General features: G+C 38.9%; 1 protein-coding gene across 8 annotated transcripts in view; it reads left to right on the top strand.

Annotated features, from left to right (window-relative positions):
- hectd1 (HECT domain containing 1) overlaps positions 1-16,932 on the top strand; it is a 78,283-nt gene that overhangs the window by 21,308 nt on the left and 40,043 nt on the right. For all 8 annotated transcript variants that reach the window (XM_087990045.1, XM_043698064.2, XM_087990046.1 and 5 more), the window contains exons 9-17: positions 32-146; positions 2,162-2,336; positions 6,629-6,767; positions 8,343-8,513; positions 10,680-10,902; positions 12,057-12,320; positions 13,631-13,707; positions 14,604-14,738; positions 16,766-16,912. In XM_087990045.1, the coding sequence (XP_087846171.1) occupies positions 32-146; positions 2,162-2,336; positions 6,629-6,767; positions 8,343-8,513; positions 10,680-10,902; positions 12,057-12,320; positions 13,631-13,707; positions 14,604-14,738; positions 16,766-16,912 (1,446 nt within the window). The remainder of the gene's footprint in view (positions 1-31; positions 147-2,161; positions 2,337-6,628; positions 6,768-8,342; positions 8,514-10,679; positions 10,903-12,056; positions 12,321-13,630; positions 13,708-14,603; positions 14,739-16,765; positions 16,913-16,932) is intronic.

Below are 16,932 nucleotides of genomic sequence, written 5' to 3'. Positions count from 1 at the left end.
ATTTGAAAATATTTGTATTTGTTTTTACTAGACTCTGTTGAGACATGGAGCAAACCCGGACCTACGTGATGAAGATGGTAAAACACCTCTGGACAAGGCCCGTGAGAGGGGTCACAGTGAAGTTGTGGCCATATTGCAGTCTCCAGGTTAGAAAATATCTAAGTCAAAGTGCAAACTCTTGCTTATTGATCACTGCAAGTTGTTAACTAACAATGTGTCAGTGTGTTTTGATTTCTTTGAAGTACTGTGTTACATTGCTGCAGAAACCTTCAGTTGAATAAAGGGTTGAGGAAGACTAGTTATAAAGTATGACAGATGGTTGTAGTGGGCACAATATTTAACAATAGTACATTTTAATATGTACAGAAAACTTTGTTTTAATTGGCACCTTATGAAGTGGCACACTTTTTAAACCAGCAAAAATTATGTAGCTGAAATACTGGAAGTTTACTGTGTGATAACGTTTGAGTCGTCAGTTGAAAGTTGGAGAACAAAGGCTCGCTGCTATTAAGTTTTTTTTGTTTAAGGCAAAGTTGCATTATTATCCAAGTGACTTGTGCTGTAAATAATGTATAATGGTGATATGTATATGCCCTGCATTATGTTTCTATTAGTGTGTTTTTTACATTCATTATGTGGATTTCTTCATCAAACGGCACACTCCTGATCCCATAGGTACAGTTGTAAAAGGTTTGCTGTACTGTTAAGAGAATTATAATCATTGGGTGTTACAACTAGCTGGCCCAGTACTTAAGGTTTTCCCATCAGTCCCTTATTTTTTTCTCAGATATTTAGAATTTTATCTGGAATCAAAGTTTAACATGTTTCTTCAGAGCATTAATAAATGACAACAGAATTAAACCAAGCAACATTCAAATCTGCTTCACCATTTAATTAGCACGGTGGCTCAGTAGTTAGCATTGCTGCCTCGCAGCGCCAGGGACCCGGGTTCAATTCCTGCCTCGGGCAACTGTGTGTGGAGTTTGCACATTCTCCCCGTGTCTGCATGGGTTTCCTCCACTGTCCAAAAACATGCAGGGGAGGTGAATTGGCTGTGCTAAATTGCCCGTAATGTTGGGTGCATTAGTCAGGGGTGAAATAAAGAGGAATGAGTCTGGGTGGGTTGCTATTCAGAGGGTCGGTGTGGACTTGTTGGGCCGAAGGCACTGTTTCCACAATGTAGTGAATCTAATCTAATCTAATCTAATCTAAATCAATTCCACTTTCCTACCCTACCTGCATATCTCCTGATATCTGTGGTTTCAAATCAATCTTTCAATGTCTAACTTTTAGTATATTCAACAATAACAGTACACACCATCTGGAGAATTCCAGTGAATTACGTAGGTACTGGGGGAAGTGGAGAGAGAAATGCTCTCAATTTTGAAATGCTTCAAGATTACCACAGTTTTGCACTAAATAATTGACCCAATACTTGATTTTTAACTGTACAAATTATCTTTACCATAGTTTTTCAATGTGACTAGTATCAGTAAAATTAATAGCTATTTATCATTTCAAATTGGAATAAAATTCTCTTGATGTCTTGAGTACTGAAGTTCCTGAGTATGTGTGATCACTACCCAGCGATGATTCTCCACTTAGTAAATTTCAGCAGTAGAAATGAGGCATGTTTTATCCACAGGCTTTTGTGACTACCTACACACTTTTTATTGTCAGACACACAAGCTTAAGCATTTATATCCATATTTATATCAAGTAATTTATCTAGCTGTACATAACTGTCAGTATAACTGTAGGAAGAAATGAGCAAGTGGTTTGTTTGGTAAACAGCCTTCTCTTGTAAAGTCTTGCTGAGGTTGGAGAAGCCAAAATCCTGTTTTCTTTCTTGCTTTGTTTTCTCGCCCTGCCTATCTGTCTCGCTTTGCCTCCCTCTCTATCACACACTCTCTGTGTCTACAAACTGGTCATGGACAGGAATTGTAAGTGTTTTTGTGGAGGCCGTAAATTTGACAAGGTGCAACTGTATCAAAATCTGGTTGTACTGTTTTTGCTCAAGGAGTGCTTGATTTTTGAGTTGGGTGCTAAAGGTGAGGAACAAATTTTATTCCTTCTTGAAGCAGTATTCTTTCCATTGTGAACAATATTTCCCCAACCGAGAAGCATTTACAAGAAGTGTATTTTAATCATTTGCCTTTAGGAGATTGGATGTGTCCTGTGAATAAAGGTGAAGATAAGAAAAAGAAAGATGCCAACAGGGAGGAGGAAGATGGAAATGAACCAAAGGGAGATCCTGAAATGGCTCCATTATATTTGAAGAGATTGTTGCCAGTATTTGCACAGACATTTCAACAAACTATGTTGCCATCCATCAGGTATATTTTTCAAATTGGTTATGAGATTTCTTGTTTTATGTCACAAGCATTTTGTTACAACCTTTAAGGAAAAACTTTAATTGTTTTGTAATTTTGATTTTGATCTAAACCTTAATGATCTCTGGGAAACCATTTTCCAATGATAAGCAAAGAGACTGTCACTGTTGTTAAGATAGTATCTGTCACTGAACCAGCACAGTATTTCCCAGGGTCTAGGTGATAACTTTCAGACACCAAAATGGTGATTTCCCTTTGCCAGAATCAAATTCCATTAGCTCTATAGTCTGTAATGCACAACTATTGGTGCTTAACTAGTAGTTGGCGAAGAGAAATTGTGTAAACTACTTGTGAAAGGCAAAGTGAGTATAAATAGCAGCCAATTTTGTCACTCCAGTCAAAACATCAAGACATTTACTGTGTTTAGGTTCCACTGTCTAATGTTTGTGTTAATAAAAAAAATTGTCAATCAAATTATTTATTCTATTATAGTTCTTGGAATGTAAAATTAAGTATTTTAATTCAGTTTTGCGTTTGAATTATTTGATGAATAACATTGTGATTGGAAGCATAGTATGAAACAGGTTTCATTAAGCTCGCTTAAAAATACTTGTGCAGAAGCCTATCTTCGGTCTTCATCAGTTAAACTATGCATTTGTATGGGGAAAAGAACAGATCATTCGCATTAACAGCAATTTCACGTGGTCTTTGTTTCCAAAGAGAGCTATGCATACATACCCATCTATCACAGATTTCATCTTTTCATTCTTTAGTTGGATGTGAGTATCACTGGCAAGGCTAATGTTGCTTGTCCCCAGTTGCCTTAGAGTGTTGAGCTGCAAACTGTCTTCAGGCCAGATGAAGGCAATAGATTTCCTTCCTTAAAGGCCATTGATAAACCAGATGTGTTTTTGCAACTACTTGTGATTGTGACCAAGATCTTTTTGATTCCAGATGTATTTCTTTCAATCTACATCCTGCTAGCTGTGTGGTGGGGTTTGAATGCATGACCCCCAGTCATTATTAATCCTGTTATGTTGCCATTATGGCACCATCCCCCAATATGAGTTTATTGATCTGGTGAACTACACTGCAATGAGCCAATTTTGAAGGATTAATTGTGGTGCTAATCTAATTTGGTAATATTTAATCAATGTATCAGAGTTTACTCCTCATTATAGTGTGATAGACCATTTATGACCTTTATCCAAATCTCAGTACATACTACGGGTTGCAATAGTTGAGCTGAATATTCTTTGTAGCTTTCTTATGTCATTGTTGTCTGAATCCTACTCACCAGAAAAGATTGCAACTAACCCCTCTCACTGCAATGTTTTAAATTCTGAATAAAGGGTGCTGGCAGTGTTAAATTTCCTCAGTGATTTAAGTTATGTATGAATGCCTATTAAAGCAAAAACAACATCTTAGCATTTGTAATTCTATCTGCATTCCAAAACCATATTTAAGTGTGTGGGGCAATAGTTCCACCATTGCAAGATTTGTCCAATATGTGGCCTGTGGTTCCTCGTTTGACTGCCATGTGTTTGTATATTGTCAGCCAAATACCAGAACATTTCTTTAAGAAATGGAAAGCACAGTCCTGTATTGTTTTGAATTTATCTTCAGATTTGTTTATTTTTATTGTCGCCTGCCATTTTATCCTAACATCTAAGTTTAAAAGTAGAGTGGAGGTCCAGGGATTGGGCCTGAGCTGCTGGGATTGGGTTGGTGACTGGAACTGCTATCAGGAATTGAGGTGGAAACATCTGGGGAAATAGCCATCACTACAAAGAAGTGAAGAAAGGGATTAAAGGAGAAAAGAGAGGGAGAGCTGGAAGGTGAGGTTGAAAGACAAGACTGGTAGAGACTCGCTGGTCCATGTGTGCGCCATCCTTCTCATCCCAACTATGACCACCATCCATTCCCTATAGTCTTGCCACCACCTCCCACCTACTCAACCTCTCATCAATTCTGCCCTGTGATTTAGACTAAAATTGAAAAAATATTCCCTCGTGCAAAAAAGTTGGACTAACTTGTTAAATTGCTCTTTGAATGATTTATTCACTGAGCTTATGGCAGCTTGAAATTTATACATAAACTCCTCTGGGTCATGAGCCTGTGCCTCTCAACAGGCATTCAAGAGATTTGGTTACCAGTTTACCTAAAATAAATCTCACACTGGCTAACACACAGAAGGCAAATCTCGCAAGGCTGAAGTAAGTAGTGTTTATGTACTGGTCTCTGCATTTCCAATTTGTGCACTTCCAGTTCAAATCAGCTTTTAGCTGGAAAATATCCACAAAATGCACAGTTCAAGCAGAAATTGCTGTTTGTAGTAGGAAAGTACAAAGGGACTCTCAGGAAGCTTCTTATTTGGGTATGTACTTCATGTTTTGATTCTTGTATTTCCATACTGAAATAAACACCAATATCAGCAATTACTGCAATTCAAGTACACAAATTTTAACCACACTGCAACATGTAAGATTTCATAAAGCCTCCTTTCCCCCTCTTGGTACTCTTTTTTAAGTATTCCAAGAAATACTTGATTTTCTTTCCCATCATCCACTTGAAGCTGAGACCAAAAATTTACTTTGCATTTTTCAGTTAGGTTAAAGTGGCCACTCTAACTTGTAAGGAAAGTAGATGCAACGATATTTTGGTGAAATACAGGGGAACATAGATTTATCTGAACGTGATGGACAGGCACTATTTCGCTTGGATAATCGACTATTCGGTAAATTGATTAAATTCCTTTCCTCTGGGGCTCGGAGTTTTCAAAGTCTGCTCCCCCTTCAGGAGACTGTAGCAGCACACTGCGCGCGAGACCCTGCCCCCAACCCCATGCAACACTGCCCTCGGGTGGGGGGGCACCCCACCCCCATCTTCCCCCCCCCCCCCCCCCCCCCCACCAAGCTCCCAACCAACACCACCCCACCCCACCCCACCCCACCAAGCTCTCAACCAACAACACCCCACCAAGCTCCCAACCAACACCACCCCCAACACCAACACAGCCCCTGGCTCCAACCCTGTCCAACACCGCTGCCCGCCCGCCTGCCCTCCAACCCAGTACACACTCTCTTTCCCCCCCCCCCCCCCCCCCCCCACCCCCCCCCCCCCTCTCTGGGGCAGCTGGACTGGACACCAACAACAAGACTACTGCAGTTGCCTTTGTGGCGTAAATCTCCCAATAGCTTGCACACACGCGTAATGAAAGCCCCACACACAGCTTTATGCTGCAACGTTTTGACAGGTTAGGACAATGTTGGAGAGATTATCTGGGGAAGGGGGGGCTTAGGGAAAATTTCTGTGTAGAACTCCAGGGAAGGTGTGGGAAGAGAGTAAGGGTGGGCAGTCAGTCATTTGGAGATGGTGCCTGTTTAATCACTGTCAACAAAAGACGCGATCACTGTTGGAAACACGTCTTTGATGTAATGTTTCCATCGGGACCTCGAGGTCTCCTTTGGATAATCCAATTTTCGGATAATTGGTATTTGGATAATAGAGGTTCTTCTGTATATTCATGCTCCTGTCTTCAGATGTTTCTGAATTTTTGTTTGTTAATTATTTAGGTACTGATCACAATGTAATTTATTCAAATTACCGGTATTCTGTAATGCAGTTTATAAATTGTGTAAATTAAGTTAAAATTAAACTTCAGAACAACACATTGTGAAGTCTTCCCTTGATCTTGCTATTTATATTGATTTCAATTTTGGATGTAGGTTTGCTCGCTGAGCTGAGATTCATTTCCAGACATTTTTGTTACCTTTAATAGGTAACATCTTCAGTGGACCTCATGCAAAGCAATACTGAAAATTCCTGCTTTCTATTTGTATGTTTGGGTTTCTTTGGACCGGTAATGTCATTTGCTGTGGTGGTGATATTTCCTGTGGTGAAGTCACTTCCTGTTCCTTTTTTCAGGGGGTGGTATAGGAAGAGACTTCACAGGAAATAACATCACCACAGGAAATGATATCACTAACCCAAACATCCAAATCCTCCTCCTGAACTACAAATCTTCTCAAAAATTGCTTTCAATATCAAAAATGATTATTATGTATAACACTGAACTCAGTTGTTGGAAATTTCCTTTTACTGTGTCCATATTGTATCTGTATTGAAACAAAGAACTTGCACCAAAACATACAAAGATTGTCCAATGAATCATAAGAATGATTTATTGATGTTATCTGTCCCCAATATGAACTTGATAATTTTCAGGCTTGTTTTTCAGCTCAGTATCTCTATTATGCAATGGTCAATAATTATTTTCCCATTTTAATTTCTAGAAAAGCTAGTCTTGCTCTTGTTCGCAAGATGGTACACTATTGTTCTGAAGCACTTTTGAAGGAAGTATGCGATTCGGATGCTGGCCACAACTTGCCTACAGTGCTGGTAGAAATTACGGCTACAGTCCTCGATCAAGAGGTCAGACTTCATAGTAAAAATTTTAAAAGTTACTTAAGGTAGCATTTCAGTGCTGCAGCTTCTGTGTTTTATATTGAAGATCTAGTGTCTGATAACTTAGTTATACCTTGGCACCCTTTTCAAAATGCAAGCTGATAATTACAGTTGAGTAGTATTGAAACTGGTCATTTGAGGCAGCCAATTTAAAGTAAAACCTTTTCTCATCTAAGTGTCTATATGGCTGGATAGTTTTTGGAGTATGACTGACGTACAGTTGTGAAACTTCACAATATGATCATAAATTGAAGTGCTAGGTACTCTGCTGCACGAGCATATTTTGAAGGCACTAGTTTTGAATTTAAGAATAGCCCAATTTAATATATGTAACAGCTTTCTTACAAAAGTCAGTGGCATTGTTCATTGCACTGTTTTACTGTTGTTTATTTTTCTTAAGTTTCCACTATAGTGTTTGTGTGTTTTAAAACATAACATAAAGCGCAAAAATGGTTACCTTTGGTAACTGCATAGTATTAATGCTCCAGAAGACAACAGTGAAACAACAACTAATTGTGAATGATTTAGCAAACTGTTAACACTGCTAAAATTTGACTTTTTTTTTCCTCTGTTGATCATCTTGTCTATTTTTTTATGCAGCCATTTTATCAGAGAGCAATGTTAAATTGAGATGTGACTATTGCAGATCCCCTGGGCTAGGTTTTGAATAGTCTGATCACATACCTCAGCTTTGTCCAGGGAAATCATTCTAAGAACATGTGATTGTGTGGTAATGATCCAATTGCATGCTCCAAAATTTGTCCAGCTCTTTTAAAATTTCTCCTTGTGTTTGTTTTAATGAAATGGTAAGTGATATTAGGGTTTATGCAGACCTTTGTGTGTGAATCTTGAACATATTTATTAGAAGGTTTTCTACCAAGAAGGACCAAAACAGCGATTAATCCTTTCCTTGATCATCCCATGTATATTTCCAATTACTCCTGCAAGTTAACGATAGTGATAACTGCAGTTTATTTTCTTCTTTTCCCCAAGATCGGCATTGAGACCAATCCATGTTAATTACGGCACCACAGCTGACACCAACCGTACAACATGGCTTTCACAGCTGTAAACTTTGGAATTCACAGTCTAAACCGCTTTGCCTCTACCTGTCTATAAAATCTGTCTCCTTTGATTAAATGTTAGGCCACCTTTCCTGGTATCTCATTTGGCTTTAGTCAGATTTTATTTGATGTGCTTCTGAATGGCATTTTATTAGGTAAAAGTTTTATAAATGTTTGCTTGATAATTTGTGTGGAGGAGTAGCAAAATCATTTTGTGCCATTTGAGAAAATTGAACCATGAGAGAGTGTGGCAACTATTTTGCAGTGGCATTTGCATTCTGTTGCAGTCATGTTTACATTCCTGTGTGTGGTTGAAGCAGGGGCATTCAGTTCCAGTGTGCTTTTTAACTTGCTGATTACTGATTAAATTGCATATTCTATGTTCTATACTGAAGCAGAAGAATGAATCTGTATTTGAAAATTTAACAATTTAATTTTAAATTATGATGTTGCAAACTGATATTTCCTTTTTATGCAGGATGATGATGATGGCCACTTACTAGCTTTGCAGATCATACGGGATCTGGTAGACAAAGGAGGTGATCTATTTCTGGACCAACTTGCAAGGCTTGGTGTAATCAACAAAGTGTCCACCTTGGCAGGACCCTCTTCAGATGATGAAAATGAAGAGGATTGCAAGCCTGATAAGGTGTGCAGGATCTTTATTAATAACAGATTTGCATACCTAAAACAAATTTCACTTAATGTTTATTATTGCAAGATCATCGTTCCTCAATGACAATGGATAAGAGTACTGCCCAACCGAACCAGTTTGTTGTTTCTCATGATGATAGTGCTGTAGTTTATTTTCTGGTAATCTGCCAATTCTGTGTTTCAAGATTGTGCAAAATTCAAGTGACTAGAGCTCAGTTCCACAGCATTTACATGTATTAACTGGCATCTCTGTGAAGGTTAAAAGTAACTCTAGCCATGGCACCTTTTGAACAACGTTTTAAGTGATGAATGATTTTTTTTTTCATTTAAACCATCACCTGACATATCTGTTGACTTGTGCTACAGATTATATAGGACAAAATGTTCACGAGAGTTCTAATCTTTCTGCATACTGAGATTTTTGCATTTCCATTTCCACCTAGTGAGGATTATGAAGCTTATATCCAGAGTAAATGTTTAACTTCTACTACTTCAACTAGAGCAGTTGTTAAACTGTGGTTCACGACTCTCGAGATAAGGTTTTTGGAGTCTCGGACTCCAAGGCAGATTTATTTTTATAAAATCCAGCAATGTTAACTATCAGACTGGCCTTTTATTTTCATTTCAGATGTTTATTGATTGATCTGCAATGGTGGAATTTGAACCCATGTAACTAGCACACTAGCCTTACTGTCTGGATTATTAGTCCAGTATAATGCCACTGCGCTACTACCACCACCACTTACCCCAGGGAAACCTGCTGAATATTTTGATGTCCTCCTGCTGAGGCTGCTGTTAGATGGGTAGGGCTTGAACTCAGGCTTTCTGGCCGAGAGGTAGGGACACTACCACTGCACAGCAAGAGTCCTTGGAGTAGCTGATGTTGAGCATGGACTGATTATGCCCAGCTATGCATACCCTTTAACTCTCTTCTTACATTTACATCCACAAATAGTGTTTTCTGAGGTATAAAGAGTGTTGCAAAAAAAAGTAGCCCATGAAAGGATAATTGTTTCCTTTAGAAGTGCTACCTTTTCATCAGCTTCTACAACTCATTTGGTCAATTACAAATAACACAAACCCATATCCTGCATATTGAGGTAGCAACATTATAGCAGCTGGTTCTCCTGTCATGCAATAGCCAAAGCTTGTGCACGTCAGTTTAAACATGAGATATGCATAAAGTGCTTGCCCAAAGTATTGAGTCAAAAGTATTTGTGGGGAAGAAAAAGCCTTTTATGACTGTATGGCACGGATTTTCTTTGTGCATAATTAAAATGCTATTGTGGCAGCTATCATTAAGCCATTTGGTTCTGTATACTTCACAATCATGTATGTCAAGTAACCTGTGTGTGCAGAAATGGAACTTCCGGATTTTATGTAGTTAGGGATGAAGAAATTATTAAGTGTTAATTGTGGGTCCAGTTTACAGTGTAGCTTTTATAGTGCATTAACTTTTAAGAGGTTACTGCATGAAATTAGCTGCTTGAAATGCCTTGCATGATGATGACTATGCAAACTGTCTGGAGTCTCACTGCACCCACCCCATGACCGACCGACCGTTCACAGGCAAAAATCTAAGGTATCAAATTGGATCACAAAAGGGACAAAGGTTGTCTAAAATTGAAACCATTTACTTTCCATAACACTATCAAGAAAGGCATATCATTTAGGTTTAGATTTGTTCTTCCATGGATGCCTCCATTCTGAAGTAAAGAGGACTCTGAACTAGTGCAACACTAAAAAGAAAAATCATCTGAAATCTGAGGTGAACATTTTTGGGCAACTAACACGTTGAGAAACTAACTCTGAAAATGTTGCTGTTTTTCATAGTTTCTCACTTGGTGCCATCAATTATGTTTTTAATTGAACAGTACTATTAAAAGTTTCTTTGAGCATTTCCCATATACTAAGTGTTAACTCTTGTTTGTAAATGCCACTCTATTTTGGTTGCAATGATGTATAACATAATAGAAATCAGTAGTTTGGTTTTAAACTGGCTGAAGCAGTGTAGGCAAATTGGGAATTTGCTAAAACAAATACTGCTGTAGTTCTGTTGATAATTGGTCAGCATTATTGTTCCTGGTATCTGGGGGTTTAAGTTAGTTGTTGCAAATAAGTGTAGATTCACATTTGTAACTGGCTGTAATTTCCTTTTTAGGATGATGAGCCTCAAGAAGATGCAAAAGAAATTCAGCAAGGCAAGCCATACCATTGGAGAGATTGGTCTATCATCAGGGGAAGGGATTGTTTATACATCTGGAGTGATGCAGCTGCCTTAGAATTGTCAAATGGTAGTAATGGATGGTTTCGATTCATTTTGGATGGGAAATTAGCTACCATGTATTCTAGTGGAAGTCCAGAAGGTGGCTCTGACAGCTCAGGTAAAGTGTGTGTGTCCAATACACGTTCAAGCACATAGGTTCCTAGATGGCTCAGTGAGCTCTTGTATTGTGTTTTTGCACTGAGCCATGCACTTCACCAATTTCCCATGTTTGTCTGAGCAAAAATGTACAAGCCCATGTTGATTTGGTTTGCAGGCGTGGTTTGCCTGTGAAATGTCATGTTGGCTGCTCACCTGGATTATCAAAAATTTTATAGGGATAGACAAGGCTGCATTCTCTCTTGCCTCAATTGAAGCCCTTAAAGGTGGCATTTCTCTGTCTTTGAGAATACCTTTAAAAGTTAACCCAATCTTGCATTCTCGACAGCAGGCAATTTATCCAACAGTTCTCCTAAAACTATATTTTTCAGTTAGGCAGTCAGTATATCCTCATTTTTGTTTTGGCTGCTGGGAAGAAAATCCTGCCCTTAAACTCCTCCTTGTCAGCATGGGTAGAATAAGCTGCTACATTTAACTTCATGTATTGCAGGACAGGGAAGAAAAAATTTAAGCAAGAGCTTCATCTACCTGTTGGACTGTGCAGAACAAGCATATATGGACAGAGATTGGTCTTGCACGTGGCCTCTGTGATAGTAAGGCAATAAGGTTTAAAAGTGAAGAATGATAACTGTGGAATATCAATGTTCATACCTGAGCATGAGTTGCTATTTTCCCAAAATGTGTGTGTACTAATTACATACTGGTTTCCTTTGATTAGCCATAGGCAGTCTGGTCTTTGTGTTATACTCAAGTGGTATATTTGTCCCATTTTTCTCTAAGGTAATATTTTCACTTGTATCCAAGAAGCTGTAGCATTTTGTGAAAATAGTGGATTTTTTTCTCTTTGTGGGAATGTTCCTGGGTTCTGCTTAATGCTACTCTCCTTACTATATTGCAACTAAAAATAAGTGGCAACTTAAGTAAACCAGTCAATGTTCAGTTATGGACCAATGTATTGTAAACGTTAAGGTATAACATGGAGTCCAACCTGTAAGACTGCTACAAAGTAACAAAAATTGAGATCCTATTTTGGCATTTACAGTGCAAAGGTTTAGGTAATTGATTTAACCATTATTATTAGCATGGTTTTGCTGTTTACAGTGGTAATGAAGACCTGACAGCTGTGTGAAATAATTTTGTCTATCTGTGTGACAGAAAGCAGAAGTGAATTCTTGGAGAAGTTGCAACGGGCTCGAAGTCAAGTCAAACCAGCAACCACAAGCCAACCCATTCTGACTGCACCTGGGCCAACAAAACTTACTGTAGGAAACTGGTCCCTTACCTGTCTAAAGGAAGGAGAAATTGCAATACACAATTCTGATGGTCAGCAGGCCACTATATTGAAGGAGGATCTGCCTGGATTTGTGTTTGAGTCCAATCGGGGAACCAAGCATTCATTTACTGCAGAAACGTCACTTGGTAAGGATGCAGATGCAATTGTCGACTGTGATATAAAAATATTTTTATCTTTCCTACCTGATAACAATGATTGCAATCCTTTGACTGATCCTGTGATCATAAATGAGAGTAAACCAGTTGATGTGGTGTATATGGATTTCAGCAAGGCGTTCGATAAGGTTCTCCACAGTAGGCTCTTATACAAAATGCGGAGGAATGGAATTGTGGGAGACAGCAGTTTGGATAAGTAATTGGCTTACTGAAAGAAAACAGAGGGTTGTAGTTGATGGAGCATGTTCATCTTGGGCAGTGTACCACAAGGGTCAGTGTTAGGTCCACTGCTGTTCGTCATTTTTATAAATGACCTGGATGAGGGCATAGAAGGGTGGGTTAGCAAATTTGCCGACGACACTAAGGTAAGTGGAGTTGTGAATAGTGATGAAGGATGTAGTAGGTTGCGGAAAGATGTAGGATGCAGAGCTGGGCTGAGAGGTGGCAAATGGCATTTAATGTGGACAAGTGTGAGGTGATACACTTTGGACGGAGTAGTCAGAACGCAGAGTACTGGGCTAATGGTAGGATGAGCAGAGGGATCTTGGTGTCCGTGTACACACTTCCCTGAAGGTTGCCACTCAGATTGACAGGCATGTTGTTCAGAAGGCATGTTTTGGCCTTTTATTAATAGAGGGATTGAATTCTGGAACCAGGAGCTTATGCTGCAGCTGTACAAAGCTCTGGTGCGGCCACACTTGGAGTATTGTGTACAGTTCTGGTCACCGCATTATAAGAAGGATGTTGAAGCTTTGGAGAGGGTACAGAGGAGATTTACTAGGATGTTGCCTGTTATGGAGAGAATTTGTCTTACGAGGAAAGGCTGAGGGCCTTGAGGCTGTTCTCGCTGGAGAGAAGAAGGTTGAGAGGTGACTTAATAGATACGCACAAGATAATCAGAGTTAGATAGGGTGGACAGGGAGAGCCTTTTTCCAAGCATGGGGAAGGCAAACACAAGGGGACACAGCTTTAAAGTGAGGGGAGATAGGTATAAGACAGATGTCAGAGGTAGTTTCTTTACTCAGAGTAGTAAGGATATGGAATGCATTGCCTGCAATGGTAGTAGATTCGCCAAGTTTAAGTTCATTTAAGTCTTCATTGGACAGGCAAATGGATATAAATGGAATAGTGTAGATGGATGGGCTTCAGATTAGTAAGACAGGGTGACACAACATCGAGGGCCAAAGGGCCTGTACTGCGTTGTAATGTTAAAATGTATAAATGCAAATCTTCATTGGGAGAAGAATAAATTGATTTAAAGCTTATCTTTTATTTTCAAGGATCGGAATTTGTAGCTGGCTGGACCGGTAAAAGAGGTAGAAAGCTAAAATCAAAACTGGAGAAAACTAAACAGAAGGTGAGTTTGCATTCAATTTGAAATGTAAATGAAATTATTTACTAACATGAATGATGTTGACCACTTATATTAGCATGAGCTTCTTTGTTAATCCATCCCTCAATGAAGCCATTAAAGTTAGGGATGCTTGAGGTAAGAATTAAAGACTCACTGATATCTTGGAGGGTTGTGAAGCTGGTTACAGGGGGCCAAGGCAGTAAAGTGATTTGAAAATGAAGATGATTCAAAATGAGTCTTTGATTGCTGGAGGCAAATGTAGTTCCTCAAGTGTTTAGATGACAGGTGAACATATCTTGGCGCAAGTTAAGATGTGGGCAGCACCCCTGTTATTCAGTAGCAGCAGCATGTACCATCGACACAGAAGTTCACCAAGGCTCCTTTCACACCCACAGCGGCTACCATCTAGAAGGACAAAGGCAGCAGATACATGGGAACACCATTATCCCCTTCAAGACACTGACTATCCTGACTTAGAATTATATTGCAGTTTTTTCAGTGAAGGGTCAAAATCCTGAAACTCCCTTCCTAACAGCACTGCTGATTTACCTACACCAGATGGATTGCAGTGGTTCAAAAAAGCAGCTCACAGCCACTTCTCAAAGGCAAATAGAGATTAGAAATAAATTCGGTCCCAGACTCCAATGCCCTTTTTCCCATGAATTTTTTTTTTAAATGTGTTACCAGCTACACAAGCTGGAGTTCTGGGTTTCAGTCTTTCAGTTAGTTTGCCGATCTAACAGTGACCAACTTGCCTGACTGACCATGTTTCCTGTTAGTAAATTCTCTTTTCATGCTGTTACTCCCAATACCCAGGTGCTTTTACCTCATGTAGGAATTACTTAATTAAATAGGAATATATTATTTTGAAATAATTTTTAACCAATTTTTCTTTGCAGGTTAGAACCATGGCCAGAGATTTATATGATGATCATTTTAAGGCTGTGGAAAGTATGCCTCGAGGTGTGGTGGTCACATTGCGTAACATAGCAACACAACTTGAGAGTGCATGGGAGCTTCATGCTAACAGACAAGTAAGTAAAATTCATATGTTGGAATATGTGGATTTAAGATTAACTGGCTTCTGTAATAATATTTGGTACTTAATATTGCTATTGCTTTCCAGACCATTTTAATTGAAATCCAAACGTAATTCAGGTATCTATCAAATTTTGCTGTTCGGAGTTTTGGTCATAGACTTTGCCAGTCTATCTAAATGCATGCTGTGCTATAAAAGCATCCATAGGATATTGATAATGGGACGTCTGTTTCAGGGTGGGGCTTGTGTGATCAGTTCCTCTACACTTAGCAGCTAATTGATTAAAATCTCCTGATGAAGGGCTTATGCCCAAAACGGCAGTTCTCCTCCTCTGCTGCCTGATCTGTGTTTTTCCAGCACCACATTCGACTCTGATGTCCAGTATCTGCTGTCTTCACTTTCTCCTAAAATGTGACCAATAGGTCAGTAACATGAATCCCCTTTATGGTCAGTACCCAGTAAGCTATGCTCTGGGACTCTCTTTAAATTCTCCTGAAAGCCCAGATTGCTGTTGCTAACTTATTGCAATTAGAAGGATGTTGTGAATAAATTATGTTGATCATTCTGAACAACTGTCAAGACTCGATTATGATGAAATTGTCATTTCTTGTTCTTTTGTGTCTTTGTAAGGAACATTTAGAGGAAGTAGAGAGATTGAAATAGTGGATGAGGAATTGAATTTGCATGTCTCAATGGAAAGAGACATTCTTAATTTTTTTTTGGATCCTCCACTTGCCCCATAAGTTTCCCCAAAAGGGAATTGCACTGTGAAGGGCTGCATTCTTCTTTCATAACAAATACAGTGGTGCAGTTTCATCAGAGTTTTGGTATAATGTGTGAAGAGAGCTAAGAAAAGCAGCTGTGTAAAATGAGACTTTGAGTAGGGTGAAAGCATACAAAGATATCTATGAAGGACTACTTGAAAGTCAAGACTAGGGGTACATTCAAGGTAACTTTGCCTCAAATTTAAAAATCTCACAACACCAGGTTACAGTCCAACAGGTTTAATTGGAAGCACACTAGCTTTCGGAGCGACGCTCCTTCATCAGGTGATAGTGGAGGGCTCGATAGTAACACAGAATTTATAGCAAAAAATTTAGTGTGATGTAACTGAAATTATACATTGAAAAATTGATTGTTAAGCCTTTCATCTGTTAGATAGTGATAGTTTCACTTCTTTCATGTGTAAATCACAAAATCTTTTTTAAAAGTTGCCTTCTCGGGTTAGCTGTTAACAACGGTGATAGCTAGACAATATGTTGAAGGTGTTGGCCCCCTGTGTTCTTTGTCAATGCAATGATGTTTAGATCGATTCTAATCTAAAAAGTGAGATAACAGAGTTCTACATGAATGCATGCAGTTTTTAAGCAAAGTACAATGTAACTCTGCAAGTACAAATTCATTGCTTCATTGTACTGCTGAAGTAATTTAAAAGTGAATCGCAGGCATGCTAAGTTTGCATATTTGAAAAATTCAGGTACGTCATTTTAACATAGCCAAAAGGGTAATGGTTGAATTGCTAAGAATTTCCTTGACCACTGATATTCTGCTGTAGTGGGATATCGTATTATCTATGTAATGCCTCCCTCTTTCAGGAGCATTATCACATCTTGGTTGATGAACATGCATTTTTCCTGAGTCCCACAGAGCTTTGCAGACACCGTTCTTCTGACTGAGTTTTACAAATTGTTGCAAACTTGTATTTTTGGTGTGCTACCCCTTCTAAGCTGCTGCAGACATTTAAATCCTGTAGAAATATGGAGGTTACTGCTGCACACATTCTGATAAAGACTATGTTGATGACTAGTTCTTGTCATATTCGGACTATTTGTTCAACCTTGTAAACTCCAGCATGTCAGAATGTTCCTTAGCAAGTGAAAATGATGTGTCTCTTATTATACTTCAGAGGTTGCCCAGGTGAAAAGTCGAAATTATAATATTACTGATCATTCTGCAAATGTTTATCTTTGCCAGAAATGGTGAACATTTCAAGATGAAAAGATGATGCATTTTGTTTTCCAGGGTGTGGATGGAGAGGCTACATGGAGGGATCTAATGAAAACTGCCTTGGAGAACTTGATTGTACTATTAAAGGATGAAAACACCATATCACCCTATGAGATGTGCAGCAGTGGGCTGGTACAAGCGCTACTTACGGTCCTCAACAATGTTAGTATGAGTTTGTGAAA

This window comes from Chiloscyllium plagiosum, unplaced genomic scaffold (assembly GCF_037043375.1).
Source record: "Chiloscyllium plagiosum isolate Xiang-an unplaced genomic scaffold, Cpla_swu_hap1 HiC_scaffold_8, whole genome shotgun sequence".
NCBI lineage: Eukaryota > Metazoa > Chordata > Chondrichthyes > Orectolobiformes > Hemiscylliidae > Chiloscyllium > Chiloscyllium plagiosum.
The sequence above is the reverse complement of the archived record's forward strand: the minus strand, read 5'-3'. Positions and strand labels throughout refer to the sequence as shown.